This window comes from Papaver somniferum, chromosome 6, assembly GCF_003573695.1.
Source record: "Papaver somniferum cultivar HN1 chromosome 6, ASM357369v1, whole genome shotgun sequence".
Classification (NCBI taxonomy): domain Eukaryota; kingdom Viridiplantae; phylum Streptophyta; class Magnoliopsida; order Ranunculales; family Papaveraceae; genus Papaver; species Papaver somniferum.
Genome location: NC_039363.1, coordinates 9070889 through 9088749, shown reverse-complemented (window position 1 = coordinate 9088749; position 17861 = coordinate 9070889). Strand labels below are relative to the sequence as shown.

Genomic DNA, 17861 nt, shown 5'->3' with positions numbered 1-17861 from the left:
ACCGTGCTTAAAAATAAGTAAACTTTTTACAATTAGACATATATGTAACTAGGGTATGACCCCGCCGTAACCACACGAACTTTGGATGGTTGTTGCTGTTATTATACTGTTCAATGCAAACTTATTAATTTTCTAATAAAAAATGCAACCTTATTATATTTGATGCTTTTTATACGATGCCTCAGTTCTTTTAAGAGCATACATCTTATGGATTTCAACACTGAATTTTTTTTATTTTGCATAAATGTTCACTTTCGATTCATCACTGAAAAAAATTTAATTCATCGTGGGTAAATGTAAAGTGGTTTTTGAGCCGGTGAATTTGCATAAAATTAAGAAAAAGGGTGAAAATCATGTAGAATAGATGATTGATATGTTTTTTTCAATGCTATGGTGGGTGTCGAAGATGTTTGAGTGAATTTCCTCTGATATACAGTATTCATTGGATTTTTTGAAAGATTTTTTGTAAGTTTTCTTTCCACTATTTGACTGTCCATAGGAAACCAAAAGTTTTCATTACATTAGAAGTTCTACTTAGATTCTCTTGGTTGGTGAATGTCGTGTTTTTTTTCCTTCCACACAATAGTTTAACTATTTGACTGCCTTGTGATCATACATCGTGAAACATGGAATTTCTTTAGTTACATATATGTTCCAAGTTCACCTAACGATGAAATGGAACCCAAGCCCATATGCTAGCCAAAAAAGTGAAATAACATAGATTATGAAGCCCACTGCTAAAATTTACACTAATGGAATATTTTTAGCTGATCAGGTTGGAGAACGAACACTAAAAAAACTGTAGGAAAATATTCCACCGACTGTCAGTCAATAGTTCCAAACTCTGACTTTTGGTTACTTAATTTTGGATTCACACTTTGTATACAGTGGTCATATTAATCACCAAAAAATTTCCTACTGCATCTGTTGCAAGCCAGACATTCCCAGCCACCGTAAGCCAACATTGTTCTGGCATGCACATAGTTTTGTTAATATCTTGCATTCATGTGAGAAGAATCTTGGTAATCAGCAAGGGAAGACATACATGCAATACAAAATCATGCAAAGACTATACTCAGTCAGAAAATTATGTTGTAAAATGAATCCCATTTATCTTTTAAGTTCGGTGATGGTGTAACTGTTCTTAAAACACAAAATGTCAAGGGAAACTTTGCTTTGTGTGCTAGGAAGTGTTATTTGAAGTGGTTATGATTTTCTAGACTTTTTGGCCACTTGAAAAGAAACGACATGTGGAAAATATGTAGGGGGAAAATGGTGAAGAAGCAGAAATCAAACCGGTGGCTGCAATTATATTTTCTATTGATTTCCAAGAAAATTCACTCATCTACGTTGGACATAATTGAATGTTAACATCGATAGTCCCTCGTGTTATCCGGAACAACACTGGAAAAAGTAAGTTCCTCACAAAAACTTAAATCAACAAACGCAAATGTCATCTTATCCATCGCAAAAATGAAACTCAAAAGGCCATCACTTGAAATAAGTATGCAAAACCACTTAGGACAAAAAGAAAGACAAAAATGCAAAATTCAAATTACCCACACCAACAACTGGGGACCTTATTCTTCGAAGTTGAGAAGCCATTAGAAATTACTGCATCACTGACAACAAAGAATGAAAATAGACCCAAAAGCTACAAATGCGAAAGTAGCTAAATAACATTCTTGCTATAATTATGGTAGAGTATGAAAGGTTATATACTAAACGCCGCTATGATGTTCTTTATGAAATTAATAATTCTGAAAATAACCGAAGTACGTATCACAAACAAAACAATTCGAACCAAACTATTACATTAATTGCACAACAAAAGTTTGTTTCCATAGGGATGTTTGAAAGTAAGACATAACAAACGGTTAAAAGCCGAATACCTTAGAAATCCTGGTAGATTTTAATGGATGTTCGCAAATCTTCTAAGCGAAAGTTTAATAAAATATTCATCCATTGACGATACTCCAAGTTCATGCACCACCACTTGCTAACCTTCAAATGTAGTTATTTTGGTACATGATTATGTAGTCCTATAGGAGTTATATGTTTTATCCATGGATTCTTCAATACTGATATGTAAATTGTCTATTCACACACAAAGAATATAATTGTTAAAAAGCTATGCGACTAACCTAGATTCCCTTTATATATTATTGAAATAAAAAATGAATTGGTTTTATTGGGAACAAAATATGAAGACATGGAAATCAAAAACCTCTTTAGACATATTCGACTGATTATAAAGAAGCCTTCAAATCTCATGTCTATGAAGATCACATCTCCATTCATAATAACAATTAAGATTATAAGTACATAAAGAAAAGTAAATATGTGGTAATTACGGGATTGTGTATTACCTTAAATTTGGAGAGTTTCAATGTATGTTATGAGAGCCTGAGTTTATCAAAATCGGAATCAACACAAAACAGTGGGAAATTTTCTTAACCCTAAAATACCTTCAAAATCAACTTAAAAAACATATTAGAGTTGAAAAACATAAAGTTCTTAATAACCTATTAGAGCATCAACACAAACACCCTAGATAGCGAAATTGAGTATGAAAGGGAAAATCTTAAACAAATAAACCTGCACAAATGACTGAAATATGTGCGTGACATGCGCCATGAATCCAGCGAGGCCGAACAATGAATCAAAACTGGAAATTTCTGAAAAAAAAATAACATCAATCAAATTTAGTGTAACAAAGAACAACAATCAGAATCAATCCTAATAAGAAAAGTGAGTCATACCTGAGATAATGAGTTACCTTAGTTTCAACCTCGAATTTGCGAGATTTATTTTGTTGAAAAGAGAAAATCCTAAAAACATTGATGAGCGAAATTCATTTCCTAACTTAGAATCAATCTGGACAGCAAAATAAGTTAGGAAATTCATGTCATCATCAAAGTATGAAATCAAAATATAACAATATAAAAGAGAATTGAAGTCTGCAGAGAAGAAGAGATAATTACCATGCGCAAAAGTTTTAAACTAAGATCATCGGTTGATCAATTAAAATCTTATAATTCAGATTCATTTTTCGCTTTATGTCTTTTTATTTTATTTTGTAACTGCTGCCGATAAGCGTTTTTCTCTTTCTTAAATGGAATGAATCTCAGTTGAGAAACGACTTTCACATTAACTCTGCATGATATTAGGGTGTGCAAAAACGTGGAGAGTCCGAAGAGAAGGGGAGAGTGGAAAACCTAAAAAATGGATGAATCTCGAGTCTTGACTTCATTAATTTTAGGGACCGTCTTTTATACCCCTAAAATGTAAATCTCTGAACGATCAAATTATGGCCATCTTTTATGCACCAAAAATGTAAACTTCCGTCCAAATAGAAAAACACTATTGTCCTGGGAAAATTTTCACCGTCTTTTATGTCCCCAAAGTGTAAATTTTTAGATGGTCGAATCGTGACCATCTCTTATGTCTCCAAAATATTGATGGCCATCGATATAGAAAAACACCGTTGTCTCTTATAATATAGAATATTAAATTTACCAATTAGTATTATTATCAGAAGCTATTATTTTTCTTAACCACTTTTTAAAAATCAATAGTTATTTAATATTTGTTGTTGATAGATTCTAAATGATATAATCTATTAATAATAATAATAATAAAAAAGTTTTAAAAATGAAAAATAATTATCTTTATAGAATAAAATATAACGAATAAAAATGGGAATATATAGATTTAGGGATAATTTTTGTCAGTTAAAAAAAGAAATGGGATAGAAAAGAAAAACAAATTTGAAATTAGGGATAGACTATATCCTTTGCAAGCTCCTTCTGCCCAACTTTTAAAAGTTGATAGAGTTTATAATTGTTTTGCATAAAAAACACTTTACAATATTTTTACCAAACACTCGGATGAAAAAACATTGCTATAAATATGTTTTCAAAGTACTTTTCTTGAAAGAAAAAAGCAGTACCAAACTCAGTCAGACTGGCTAACAATTATATTAGTGGATCATAGAGATGGTGGCAGGTATTAATGCCCAGTGAGTAATTTCGCATCGTCTCACGAATTTCTTAATGAATTATTTAACGTTATTTTTATTCAATGATTATGGATAACATTGGTTATTATTATTAGAATATATTTTTATTAGGTGAAGTAGTTAACTATTTGACTTACTAACTAATATCATGGTTTCATTATTTTAATATCGTAGAATGCAATGGTCTGACCCTTTGTCATTTGGCTATTGTGGTTATCTGACAGCATAGGGTCTCCATGGTCGCCGATGCGGTCATCCAGAGGCATCTTTCCAAGAGGTCACCAATCACAGGATTACTCTCTTCCGAGCATGCTTAACTATAGAACTTTTTGCCAACTATGAAGCCAATTATGATGAAATGGTCTCGGTGTTAGGAAAGAAAAACCATTACCTATATTTTATTCGACGAATCCTACATGCAGAGTCGGAATACTATAATACCACCACTTTAATTGGAGCCGTCCTCGGCTCCAGGATATGTTCAATCCTAGACTATGGCGTTCTTTGTCACTCATGAGACCCTTCCTGACACAACATACTCGTCCAACATACTCTTTCACCCTCGACAGGTAATCTACAGTCGGCTCTGGTACCATTTGTAATGACATGATCCTCCGTCAATACTGTCCCCACTTAGCCACTGCGTTTATCTGACGATGTGGGGTTTTCAAGTGACACTGATGCGGTCATCCGTCAACAATTTCCAGGCGAGTAACCCATCCATGGATTACTCCCTCTCTAGAATGCATAAATATAGAGATTTTTTCCAACTCTGGATCCAACTATGTTGAAAACGCCTCAATGTTTGGAAATTACAAACCATTACCTATATTTTGTTCGGTGAACCATACCCGCAGAATTGGATTATATACTTAGACTATCTAGGTATTTTTAATAACTAGAACTACATCATATATGAGTAGAATGGTTTCCATCAGAAATGGCTTACTGTTTTAAAATATAATAGCTAAAGTGAATGCATTAGCTTTTCTTTATGTTTTTGAAATAGTAAGAACATATAGTACGATATGTATCGTTGAGTCAATTCTGAGTTTTACTCTAATCTGACTGTTCTTAATGGGGACAAAATCAACAAGGATCTGAATACTGTTAATACCTGCATAATTATTCTCGAGACATATGAGTTCAGGTGTTGTAATTTTGTTACAACCTACATATCTTAGTAAGGGATATGCAAAATGGAAATACCATTTCAAATGATTGATAATATATTTTAATAACCAAAAAACATATCAATAATGGTTCTTTTTTTTGGGAGAAAATTATGGAAAATTAATACCGATATAATTCTATGGATGGATTGAGGATACAACCAGGGAAAGGAAGGGCATGGTTTGGGAGAACTTCAAGGAGGAAAATGTTAGAAATGAATCATATATGAGTACATATATAAGAAAAGGTTTGCGGACTGAAAAACAGAAATATCTATCTGTTTTTGCTTTACCTTTATCATGATAAGAAGGGCAAACTTGATAATTAATAAATATTATATTTAATATCCATGCGTAAAAAAATGCATAACCAAATAAAAACTATGCCTGTGTCGTTACGGCACGGATTAATCCCTAGTATCCTAATACAGAAAAGCTAGGTTCTTGTAAACTTTTTTCCTATTTACTCAATAAAATTCAGAAAAGCTAGGTTGACCGAGAATTTTGAGGAGATGTATTGTGGGACCTATTCAAAACCATATAGCCCTCCTCATCGTTGGATCTCCCTCGAAATTTTTGTCGGGACAAATTGCAGCGGTCTATCGCGCCCTTGTAAATATGAGCAGGTACACACGAGTATTGTTATTTGCTAGTGGGACTGAAGTTAAAATTACAGTGTGCATGTGTACGATTTTTTACATGTCACTTGTTAGAGCAAGTCTTATGATGGAATCCAAACTATTCCAAGTGTGGAAAAACTATGGAATGTCAAGTCTAGTGGCTTCCAAGTGGGAGTCTTCCACAGAAAATCCAAGAAAGGTTCCACGGTTTCGTGGAATCCATATGAACGCCAATAAGAATAGCGTTAAACGCAATTAAGAACGGAGCTAAAAAAACGCAATTAAGAATTGCGTTTTTTTTTATCCGTAGATTTAAAATGAGTTGTTGAAATCTAACGGCTGAAGAAAAGCTTCATTCTTAATTGTGTTTTTTTAGCTCCATTAAGAATAGCGTTTATACTATTCCACCATTACACTTGAGCTTCCATCCACAGTTCCAAGTGCTGAGGTGGCGTGGAAGATGGAAGATGGATGGATTCCACCATAAGACTTGGTCTTAGTATTTCTCATATCCTAAATTGATATTCAATACACTCGAAAGTTTTATTAGTTACTTTGATGTTTCCACGATGACTATAAACAGACGGAGATAGATAAATAAAGCTTAATTGAGGGTCATGGAAAATAATTAGGGGCCTCACCCAATTTATACCCACCCCATAAAAGATAGAGGGCTTCCAAGATGTTAGTGAAAATACCAATTTAGCCTTCTCTAATAATTACCCTAAAAATATCATTAACCACTAATCTTGGCCCCAATCTTCATTTCAATCAAAACTTTTTCTCCTCCCATTCTTCCTTTTCTCCGCTCCCTTCCTCCTTTGTCTCCCATTCCATTAACAACTTCTGAGAAAAAAAATTCTCACCGATTCATCGTCATAAGTGAACTAAAACCCCCTAATCTAAGTTGGGTTTGCATTTAATTTGATTTGTTGATTGAAAAATTAGGTTTTCAACTGCAAAATTGCAGTTACAGTTCCAGGGTCGTTAACTACGTTTTTTTTATTTCTTAACGATTTTTTATATGCATGTTAACTTGATGAAAAATCGTTAACCATTAGGGTGTAGTAGATAACGACCTTAAACCTGGTTTTCATCCCTAGTATAGTGTCGTCCAGGAATTTCTAAATCGTTAACGATTCTTCTCGACGACCCTTTTTAAATATGAACGACTCTGTCTTATGCAGAACCACCTCTCTGTCCCAAATACTGATAGGGTCGTCAATATATTTCTAAAGCGTTAACGATTCTCTGTGCGACCCCTTTATGAAACTAACGACTCTATATGATACAAAATTTGTTCTCTGTTCAAGAAATAGGAAGGGTCGTCATTTCAAATGGTTGTAATCGTTAACTATGTTGAAGGGTCGTCATGTCAAATTTTTGAAGTCGTTAACGATGTTGAAGGGTCGTTTGGTTTTATAAATTTTGCCTTCCGACCCTTGATCTATGAAATGACGACTATACTATGAAATGGCTCGCTAGGGTCGTCAGCATATAGGAATGCCAAATTAACGACCCTAAGAGTAACATCTTCAGAGAGTAAAATTTTTTTGAGTCGTTGGGTTCTAAACATATTAATTTAACGACTCTATGTGACCTAACTAGCTAGAGTCGTCAATTATATCACATTTGGTTGACGATTTTTCATAACCTGCAAAAGTTGCAGGTTATAGTCGTCAAAGGTTGTGTCAAGTAATTGACGACTCCTTAAAGTCGTTCGTTTATTACCCTCTCGACTTAACGACCCTCACTCTGAATAGTTGCATAGTGTACATGAATCGTCAACTTGGAGCATCATTCATACAATTTGAAGAGTATAGGAAGTTAACCTGATTGTTTTGAGCTTCGGGTTCTTCATTTTGAGGATTGGTTCCTTCATTTTGAGCAATAAGATCTTCATTTGCACCATTATTGAAAGCTTCCTCTATTAACATGTCTTCATCATATATCCAATCCATTACCATCAACACAATCATGTGTGTTATTTAAACCTTCACCAACATCACTTCCTCCACTAGAATCACTCATTTCAAATAACCCTAAGGTTTCCCCCAAAAACTCACCTTCTTCTTCTCCACAACATAAAAATACAATTTTTCTTTTATCAAAATTTTAACCCTACATCTGATTTTAATCTAACTAAACTAATTAACAACTAATTAACTTAATTACCACTAATGATTTGGGATAGTTTAGCCATTTAAAAAAAAATGGGATAAGGGATAACCACCATTTACTATTTCATGACCTTTTTTTGTCATTTTGCCAGGGGCCCCTAATTATTTTCCAGGGCCCCCAATTCAACGGTGTAAACAAACCATTAGACCATTCAGAATGCCGAACTTTTAATTAGGGACTTAAATTAAGAATGCCTTAGAAATCTTGTATACTCCCCCGGTTCATTTGAACGAAGTACTATTTCTTAGTCAATTTATCCTATTTTTAGCCTAAAATAAAAAAATGATAATATTTGTTTTAAAAAAACAGAGGTGTTATAAAAAAAAGATGCAACTTTTTTACGAAATATAAATATGTCAGAACTTGACATAAAACTATACATCAGACTTTCGTGAATTTTTGTAAATTTTATAAATTTTTAAAACTTTTTGAATTACATACACAACAATCAATCATATTTATGTTGTTATTTTTCTTCAAATTTATGTTTGTCAAATATTATTCATTTTATCCCCAGAAATGAAGCATATTTTGAGAAATTTTTTTTGAAGGAACAGGGGGCTATGTAGAGCAGAAAATTGGTTAAAAAAACCAAAATCAATAATTCCTGGGTGAAAAAGACATTTAGATTTTGATACTGTTTAAATGGACAAAAATGTAAAAATAGCCAAGATGTAAACAGTTTCATCATACCCATTTTTAAATATTTTTTCTTATTTTTAATTTACATCAGGATGCATCTAATTTCATCCTTGCTATTTTTTAAGTTTAAGTCAGGATGAATCCAGTTTCATCCTTGTTATTTTTTTGGTGTCCATTTCACTCATAATAGTTTTTACTCGTCCATTTGAACCATGTTTTAGAAATATTTGGACAAATGACCAATTTTCCGTACATAAAGCCCTAGACTAATTATGTTTCTTTGAAGGTGTTCAAATCCTTTAATTCATAAGTTCATAGTAAAGAAACAACAATGACTGACAAGCAACGCAATACACAACTATACATTACTTGTTCTTTTAACATAATAAATCAGAGATCCAACGGCTCAATTTCAACTGTGAAAATACCAAAATCGATAGCTTAATTTAAAGAGGGGATCACGCCAAAGACACTTACATTGGACATAAGAAACCAGTTTGCAGTACACTCGCAGCAGCAAATGGCTAGTAAACCAGGCATCGTCACCGACTGGCCATGGAAACATCTTGGAAGTAGGTTTAAGGTACTTTACATCTATGCCTTTCTATATTAGCTAGCTCAATTTTCTATCACTGCACAACCATTATGAAATAAAATTCTTTTGTTCCTAATTTTTTTGCTTGTTTGATGATGATGAAAGTACATAGTTCTGGCACCATGGGTGGTGGATAGCATGTATACTGCTTCGAAAATGATGATCAGATCAACATTGAGAGAAAGCGACAGCAGGGACATCAGCTGGGACGACGAAACGAGGATGTACCTGATCATCCTCCCATTTCTATGGTCTAGGATAATACATGCCCAGATTTGGACAAGCTATTCTCGTTTTAGAACTGCCAAAGCCAAGAACAGAATAATTGACAAGCCCATAGAATTTGAACAAGTTGACAGAGAAAGTAATTGGGATGACAATATCATATTCATGGGAGTTATATTCTACTCGAGTTATAAATGGGTACTAACTGCAGCTAAGTTGAATTCACCAATTCCATTTTGGAGAACAGATGGTGTAGTTATGACAATTCTACTTCACATGGGTCCAGTTGAATTTCTCTACTATTGGTTTCACAGAGCTTTACATCACCATTTTCTTTACTCTCGCTACCATTCTCACCATCACTCTTCCATTGTCACTGAACCAGTCACATGTATGTTCATCAAACCCTCCATTAAGAAATATGATTTTAAGTTCATTACGAAGTTTATGTTCTTATTGATGATTGTGATGTTTTTAACATGTGATGCAGCTGTTATACATCCATTTGGGGAGCATATCATTTATTTCCTACTCTTTGCAATACCGATTTTAACAGTGATTTTCACCGGGACCGCATCGGTAGTAGCTGTTGGTGGTTACATCATTTATATTGATTTCATGAACTACTTGGGTCACTGCAACTTCGAATTGGTCACTATATCATATGTCTTCAACATCTTTCCCTTCCTCAAATACATCTTCTACACGCCATCGTAAGTGTCCTTTTGTAGTAATTCCTCCGCAGATGGTCATTGCACCGGGACTGAGTTCTTTTTTTTTTTTGATCAAGGATATTTTCTCATTGTTTGCCTAACATGCAGGTTTCATTCCCTTCATCACACCCAGTTCCGAACAAATTACTCACTATTCATGCCAATCTATGATCTCATATACGGAACCATGGACACGTCTAGTGATGAATTGTACGATACCTCGCTGAGGAGGAGGGATGAACAACCAGAAGTTGTTCATCTTTCGCATGCAACAACACTCGATTCAGTCTACCACTTAAGACTAGGAGTGGCGTCCTTGGCATCAAGGCCCTATAATCCTAGTACCAAATGGTATTTGATGTTTGCATGGCCGTTAACTTATATGTGGAAAGTCTTGTTTGGTTACACTAATTCCTTTGTAGGTGAGAGGAACACTTTCAATGGAAGACTAAACATTCAGACTTGGGTTGTACCAAAATATGCTTACCAAGTAAGTTACGAAATCTGAATTTGATTATGGTAATCTGGGCTGATGCATCAATTAATGCTAAGAATCATTTGGTGGTTATTTTTGCAGTACAAGTTAACCTCGCAAAGAGAGAAAATCAATGTCTTGATTGAGAATGCCATACTAGAAGCTGAAAAGGCTGGTGTTAAGGTCATCAGCTTAGGTCTCTTGAATCAGGCAAGTAACTCCCTAAAATTTTATTTATGTATGGCGCTTATAAAGTATGATATCAAATCTTTCACAAGTTTCAACTATTTATTGTTTGTTCGTTAATGCTGCATTCAGGATGAAGAACTTAACAATAATGGGAAGGTATACTTAGAAAAACATTCAACTTTGAAGATAAGGATTGTCGACGGCAGTAGTTTAACTGTTGCTCTAGTGGTTAACCACATCATCAAAATCATTCCTCACGGTACCAACCAAGTAATAATGAGAGGAAAATTCACAAAAGTGGCGTACACAGTTGCGTTGATTTTATGCCAAAAAGGTTCTCAAGTAGTTGTCACAAATATGGATGAATTTGAAAAGCTCAATTTGAAGTTGAAGGCCATGATGATGGAAGCAACGTCATTAACTTTGGATATTAGTAGTAATCTAATCCTCCCAACAACTTCGAATCACGCTCATAGTCAGGTAAGAAAAATATATTGGTTAATTTGGTCTATCAAAAACTGATATAATCGATCAATAACTAAATAATATACGTTTACAACAGGTGTGGTTAGTGGGTGATGGATTTAGCGACGAGGATCAGACGAATGCTCCAGCAGGGACATTCTTTGTCCCATTTTCGCAAATTCCTCCATGGATTGGGAACTTAAAAAATATGCGAAAAGACTGCGTCTACTTTAACACGCCGGCAATGACAGTTCCGTCCACAATCAAAAACATTCATTCTTGCGAGGTACTGAAATTTGTAGTTACCTCTACCTAATTTTGATGTCAGCTTCTTAATAATAATATGGAAAATTATATGTTACAGGACTGGTTGCCAAGAAGAGTTATGAGTGCATCGCGAATATGTGGAATAATTCACGCAATGGAAAACTGGGACTCGCATGAATGTGATAGTGACTCGTTGTTAACACTGGAGGACGTTGAGAAAGTATGGGTTGCAAGTTTGCGACATGGATTCCGTCCTTCTATTGCCCCTGTTTGATCGATCGAGATTAGAGTTACATATTTATCTATGTTTTCCATATTAGTACCAAAGTATCACTTTGGGATATTGCTGCCACTATTTTGAATTATGTGAAGGCTCCGTGCACAACGTATCACTTTGCTTTCGGTAAAAGCGTACTATTTATTTATTTTTGAATAGAAGGTTATATTAAGAGAAAAAGCTTTTACAGAGAATTGAGCATAGAGTGTTCCCCAATTGCTCAAAATGAGACTATGGGTTACAAATTTTGAATGGCTTCTCTTAAATATAACCCATGCTTTTATTAAATATAGCCCAAAAAACTTAAGTTAAAACAAAAAGCCAAAATTTCCAAACAAGTCTTAATTTTTTTAACTAATAATCCTGTTTCTTCCCTAAAATCAAAGTATAAGCCCTAACTTTTTCTTTGTAGATCCAAACTAAATTAGTCTTCAATTTAATATCGATTAATCTTATTATTCTTACAGATTTCCCAATTGTAAGTTTTAATTTATATTTTTCCCTTAAAACAAACTAAACCCAATTTTTCTCATTTTTCCTAAATTGGGATTATTTTTCCTAAATCATGATTAAAGTAATATCGGCATTTTGATCAAGGTTATATATTCTAATTGTTCCCTTAAGAAATCTCCACAATAATATCAGTCAAAAATCGAAATCATATCAACTAAGGTTTTGATTCTTTTCCTAAAATCAATTTTTTAAAAGTTCATAAGCGTTATTATTCTATAAAAACTCTAAGATGATTTTTTTTCTTAATCATGATTATTGATTACATTCAACTAAGTAACCTTAAAAATCATCAATTCTGTCATAGATCTAATGTAAATTGTATTACAAAAATTATATGATTAACTTTTATTTTATATTTTTGATTTAGGGATTTGATAATTTATTTTGGGTATATATATAAAAATTGTGTATGATATGGGTTATCTTAATAATCATAAACATCTGTTTGGTTAGATTAATGACTTATTTTATGTGGGTTATGGTTGATAAAAGCATGAGCTACATTTAAGAGAAACCTTTCGAATAAAAGATTGTAGAATCATATTCACGACGTTCTTTCACAGACTCCTACACTGGGGTTGTTATCAACATCAGACATTAACAACTCCTTGTTCCTCTTGAACTCCCGATTCATTATTCCCAGACTATTTTTGTTTTTTTGAGAATCTCCAATCCACTTTATTAACGATAATTGATTAGTTGTTCTCAAGTTTTTCACTTCTAAACCTCCATTTTCCTTAAACATGCGGATTTTAGTCCAACCTACCCAAACTAGTTTTCTCCAAGTTTCCAGTTCACTCCACAGAATCTTTTGCATAATCTCATCAGTCCGTTTTTCACACTCGGCGAAGATGAAATAAAGATAAGTAGTAAATTGGTAAACGCGTAGCACAAATCTTGAAAAGAATAAATCTACGTGCTTTATTCAAAAAAAAATTCCTAAGTCGCCCACTATGGCTCCATTCTGATCAAAACATGCTACAAGACAGAAGTACTACACCAATGCTCACAAACTCTCCCAACAAGATTTGTTCTTTATTTGTATTTACCTTCACATAAGGGATTTTTATTATTGCCGTACGAGCTATATAGCAGATAAACTGCCTAGAGAAATTGAGAGGTTCCATATAAAATCGTCTGACATGATACTTTTCTCGAACAATCTGGAGAAAAATTAAACAGTTAAAGATTCAAACTCTTTTTCAAATAAGATCTAATTCCAATATATATATATAAGAGCATAATATCAATTGTCCATAAGCAACATACAAGATTTCAGATTAGATTTTAGGACATAAAAACGAAAACTCGATTTAGGACGTAAAACACGTCTCATTTCTTCATGCCCAAATGTCAGCTCCATGTTGGCTCCAATTAAAGGTGTTGGTTCACCTTAATTGTTTTCGGTTCATGAGTTCTTAAAGGACGACGACAATCTCTAGTCACGGTAGTGGCTAAGTGGGGCAAAAAATTGGCGGAGGGGAGAATCACTACAAAGGGTATAGTAACGCCTATGGGTCACCTGTCAGGGATAAGAAAGTACGTTTGACGGGTTGGTTTAGGTACTGGTCTCATGAATGGCAGGAAATGCCGGAGATGTGGGCTTGTATATAAATTTCGGGGTCGAGAAAAACTCCAATTTAAGGTTATTATATTGTAATACTCGATTCAGCAGGTAGGGTTTGCCTAATGGAATATAGGTATTAGTTTGTCCTTTTATAGCACTGAGGACGTTTCAACATAATTGACTCAAGAGTTAGGAGTAAACTATGCAGTTAAGCGTGTTGAGAAAGGACTAATCCATGGATGAATGACCTCCGTGTAGGTGCTGCTGGATGAGAACAGTTGAAAACCCATACTTCTAGATGGCCGTAGTGGATAAATGGGAACATCCACGGTGGAGGATCGGGTCAATAAAATTGGTATCAGATCCATGTTTCGATCCTGAGACCCGTGGGTTACGGGCCCATCACGCTTTATCTGTGCCACTCTAATTTGTATTCATTTTTTTTATTAGTGGAACAATGGTCCATACTACAACCAAAATCTTTCAAATGAGAGATTATTTGGCAATTATGGGGTTCCTTTTTCGCCATGAAGAAGGGGCGTCAACCAATAACTTCCCGGGAAAAGTGGAGCAGGATCATTCCGCAACAAATAGAAGTATAAAATTATATTTTTCATTCGTAATGAGCGTACCCTATACGGATATTATTCCCACTTAGCTATGACGGTGATTCGACAACGTAAGGTTTTTAACAGACACCTGTATAGTGATCCTATAGCTGCTTTCCGGGAAGTTTTTGTCAACTTCAGAGATTTTTGCCAACTTTGGAGACAATCATATGTTGTAAAGGCTTCGGTGTTAGGAAATAACAAAACATTATCTATATTCCATTCGACGAAGTATATCTAATGTGTATTACATGTGTTAATGGGAACCTACGATTTTACTTCTTTATAAAACTAAATCCAACAATGTTCAGATCTTATTGCTTGTCTTAGGATACTAAGAATTTTTTTGACAACTAAGCTCTAGTGGCATTTTGGGCTTTTTAGATTTTTCAAAAGTTGAAGAACAAGAATATCTAATGGGTCCATGTGCTATTACCATTTTATGTAAAAATATTTCAAGTTCCTGCATTTGAACGTTTATAGGTGTTTATGCACCATGTTGTTCTAATACTGATGAAGTGAGATTGTTTTTGAGGAAAATAGAAGAAGTAAGGAGCTTCTGGCAGTACCCTTGGGTAACTGGAGGTGATTTCAACGAGATTAGGTATACTCATGAGAGATCTTAAGGGGATATCAATAATTGGCATTAGAAAATTTAATAAATTCATTTCAAGATATCATATTATTGATCTTCCTTTGATTCGTTCCACTTACACTTATACCGGTAACCATATTCAGAGTGTCAAAATGTGTATTGACAGATTGTCCATTTCTGTTCCTTGGGAAATTGAATTTCCAAACGTGGTTCAACATGCACTTACTCACCTTATCTTTGATAATAGCGTGATTGCCCTAATTTGCGAAGGAATAAAACGTGTTCCATTTCCATTTTGCTGTGAGTATTTTTGGTTTTATTATTGGAATTTGTTTCATTAATAATATAGTAGTGGGTGTCTTTTTCTGTTGCCGGTAATATGGACAATATTTTCTGTAAAAAGCCAGTTATTGAAAGAGGGGAGCAAAGAATAATATGGGGAACTTGACAAAGTTAGAGGAATCGGATGAGATCTTCAACAATCTTGATTTTCGAAGTAAATTTAAATAACAGCTTATCTGATGATCAGTAGACTGGAAGGGTTGCTTCTAGCTACAAGTATTGCAGGTTAACAGTGGTTAGCGCCGAGAAGTGGAGATCAATAGACTGAAAGGGTTGTTGCTATCTAGGAACCATGCTATATGAATATTTGTTAGAATGTGGGAATCCGACTCAAAACCAATTGGAAATAAGTAGAGTGGCCCTAAGGATTATAATCAAAAGGATCTTATATTGCCCAGACAATGTGGGACTAATAATGTCAACACGCCTCCTCACGTGTAGCCTCATTGGGTCTAACACGTGGAACAATTAAATGGGATGACGCGGAGTTCAGGCACGGTCAAATGACTCGTCGCAAATAGACTACTCTGATACCATGTTAACATGTGGGCATCCAACTCAAAACCAATTGGAAATGAGTGGAGTGGCCTAAGGTTTATAAACTGCAGGATCTTGGATTTGTCAGACAATGTGGGACTAATAATCTCAACACTATGTAATATGTTCGATGTTCTTAAAGCTGACTTTCTTAAGGTGCTAATAAAGGATTCGACATAGGAGTTTTTTAAATTGGAGGACGAACAACAATTTTACTTCTAAAAAAAGAAGAAGAAGATATTATTGAGAAAATAAAAGACCTCTGACATATTATCCTTATTCATGTGGCTTATAAAATTATTTTTAGGATGATGGTGGGAAGATTCAAGGTTATTATGCTTTCTGTGATTTATCAATATCAAAATGCTTTTATTAAAAATAGACAAATGTTTGATGGCTTTCTAATTGCAAATGAACTCATAGACTCAAGATTTAGAAGTGGGTCGTTAGTGCATGTGGTTTATGAGAAGGTTATCGATCATGTGAATTGGAATTTTTTCCTTCATCTAATGGGGTTTGGTGGCAGGGAGAGAAGTTGGTTCAAATGCTTTGTCGAATATGTTAAGTTTTCTGTTCTTATAGATGGGAGTGCTTATGGATTTTTTACAGGTGGAAAAGGAATAAGGCAAGGTAATCCAATCTCACCTTTCTTGTTCCTTCTGGTAGACGAGGCTCTTACTTACATGTTTAAACAAGCACAAATGCAGCGGCTTATATCTCTGGTTTCCCGGTGCATAATGAGGACACGGTTATTAGTCATCTGTAATTTGCAGATGACACTCTCATGTTCTTTGATGAAGATACGGATCAGATAAAAATAAAAGACTTATTCTTCTTTCAACGGTATGAGCAGTTTTTAAACTTTAGTCTTTGCAGATGACACTCTCCTGTCAACGGTACCAATCGAAACAAATATGGCCTCTACCATATTCGTTATCGATAAGGATTACCGGATATCCGATAGTCTCCGTCGGATATTAAAAATATTTTTCATTATCCGTTCCGATAACAATGTCAGATATCCGATAATATCCAATAGTAATCCGTTATCATAAAATAATTTAAATTCATTTCTAGTCTTTCTCTATATTTCATAAATTATAAGAAAAAATATCAAAGAAATTCTAAGGAAATTCAACTAAGTAAAACCAAATGCCTTGATCAAATGCAAAAATTTGTCTTTAAAATTATTTAAATTAGATTTAAACAAAACTCAAATCTTCTCTATCATAATTGAAAATTCTCTGATTTTCTCACAACCAGCAAATCTAGTTGTGTTTTAGTTCTTCCATAATATTTTTATTCCTACGTCTTCATACACTACCAAGTTAACAAATAAATATATTACTCAAAAAGATATTAAAAAATTGCATATGCATTTTTTAACAGATATTGGATATTATCCTATAGGGTAATGCCTTTTCCATATCCATTTCATTAAAGTAAGAATATCTTATAAGGTATTCGTATCCGAAATTTCGGATAATATCTTAACTCAAACATACTCGGGCGAATATCGAATATTCAGTTATCCATTAAATATTCGAATACTCAATACCTAAGGATGTCTCTACTGTTTTACAGGCTTAAAATTTGAATCAAGACTCAGTTGCACTGCTGATTGCATGGGACCTTATTCCTGCAGCAATTCTCTGATCCATATGACAAGAGAAAAACATGCGAGCTTTCACCGACAACATATGCGATGAAAAATGCTATGGAGAACTCAGTTACACTGCTGATTGTATGGGACCTTATTCCTGCAGCAATTCTCTGATCCATATGACGAGAAAAACACGAGAGTTTTCATCGACAACATATGCAATGGAGAACACGGAAAATTACTTCTCATACCGT

General features: G+C 34.2%; 1 protein-coding gene and 1 long non-coding RNA gene across 4 annotated transcripts; one reads left to right on the top strand and one right to left on the bottom strand.

Moving 5' to 3' along the window:
• Positions 1–610: 610 nt before the first annotated feature.
• Positions 611–3117, bottom strand: LOC113285409. Of its 3 annotated transcripts, XR_003328642.1 has the most exons (4): positions 2985–3117; positions 2763–2877; positions 1893–2678; positions 611–969 (listed from the first exon to the last, which is right to left on the bottom strand). It is a non-coding gene; the product is annotated as an uncharacterized LOC113285409 (long non-coding RNA). The 3 variants fall into 3 exon arrangements; XR_003328641.1 differs by lacking the exon at positions 611–969 and having other exon boundaries at positions 1101–2678; XR_003328643.1 differs by lacking the exon at positions 611–969 and having other exon boundaries at positions 1101–2678; positions 2780–2877.
• A 5976-nt stretch (positions 3118–9093) lies between these two features.
• On the top strand, positions 9094–11982 carry LOC113285408 (protein ECERIFERUM 1-like). Its single transcript, XM_026534299.1, has 8 exons — positions 9094–9219; positions 9337–9847; positions 9947–10169; positions 10278–10659; positions 10747–10854; positions 10963–11313; positions 11396–11584; positions 11663–11982. The coding sequence occupies exons 1-8, from the start codon at positions 9157–9159 to the stop codon at positions 11837–11839; spliced, it is 2004 nt and encodes a 667-aa protein (XP_026390084.1). The 5' UTR covers positions 9094–9156; the 3' UTR covers positions 11840–11982.
• The last annotated feature ends 5879 nt before the right edge of the window (positions 11983–17861 follow it).

Bases quoted from the DNA above. Each gene is read 5' to 3' on its own strand.
- LOC113285408 (XM_026534299.1), top strand. From the start codon at position 9,157: ATGGCTAGTAAACCAGGCATCGTCACCGACTGGCCATGGAAACATCTT. The intron at 9,220-9,336 runs GTACTTTACATC...TGATGATGAAAG, and splicing joins ATCTTGGAAGTAGGTTTAAG to TACATAGTTCTGGCACCATG. The intron at 11,585-11,662 runs GTACTGAAATTT...TATATGTTACAG, and splicing joins AAAACATTCATTCTTGCGAG to GACTGGTTGCCAAGAAGAGT.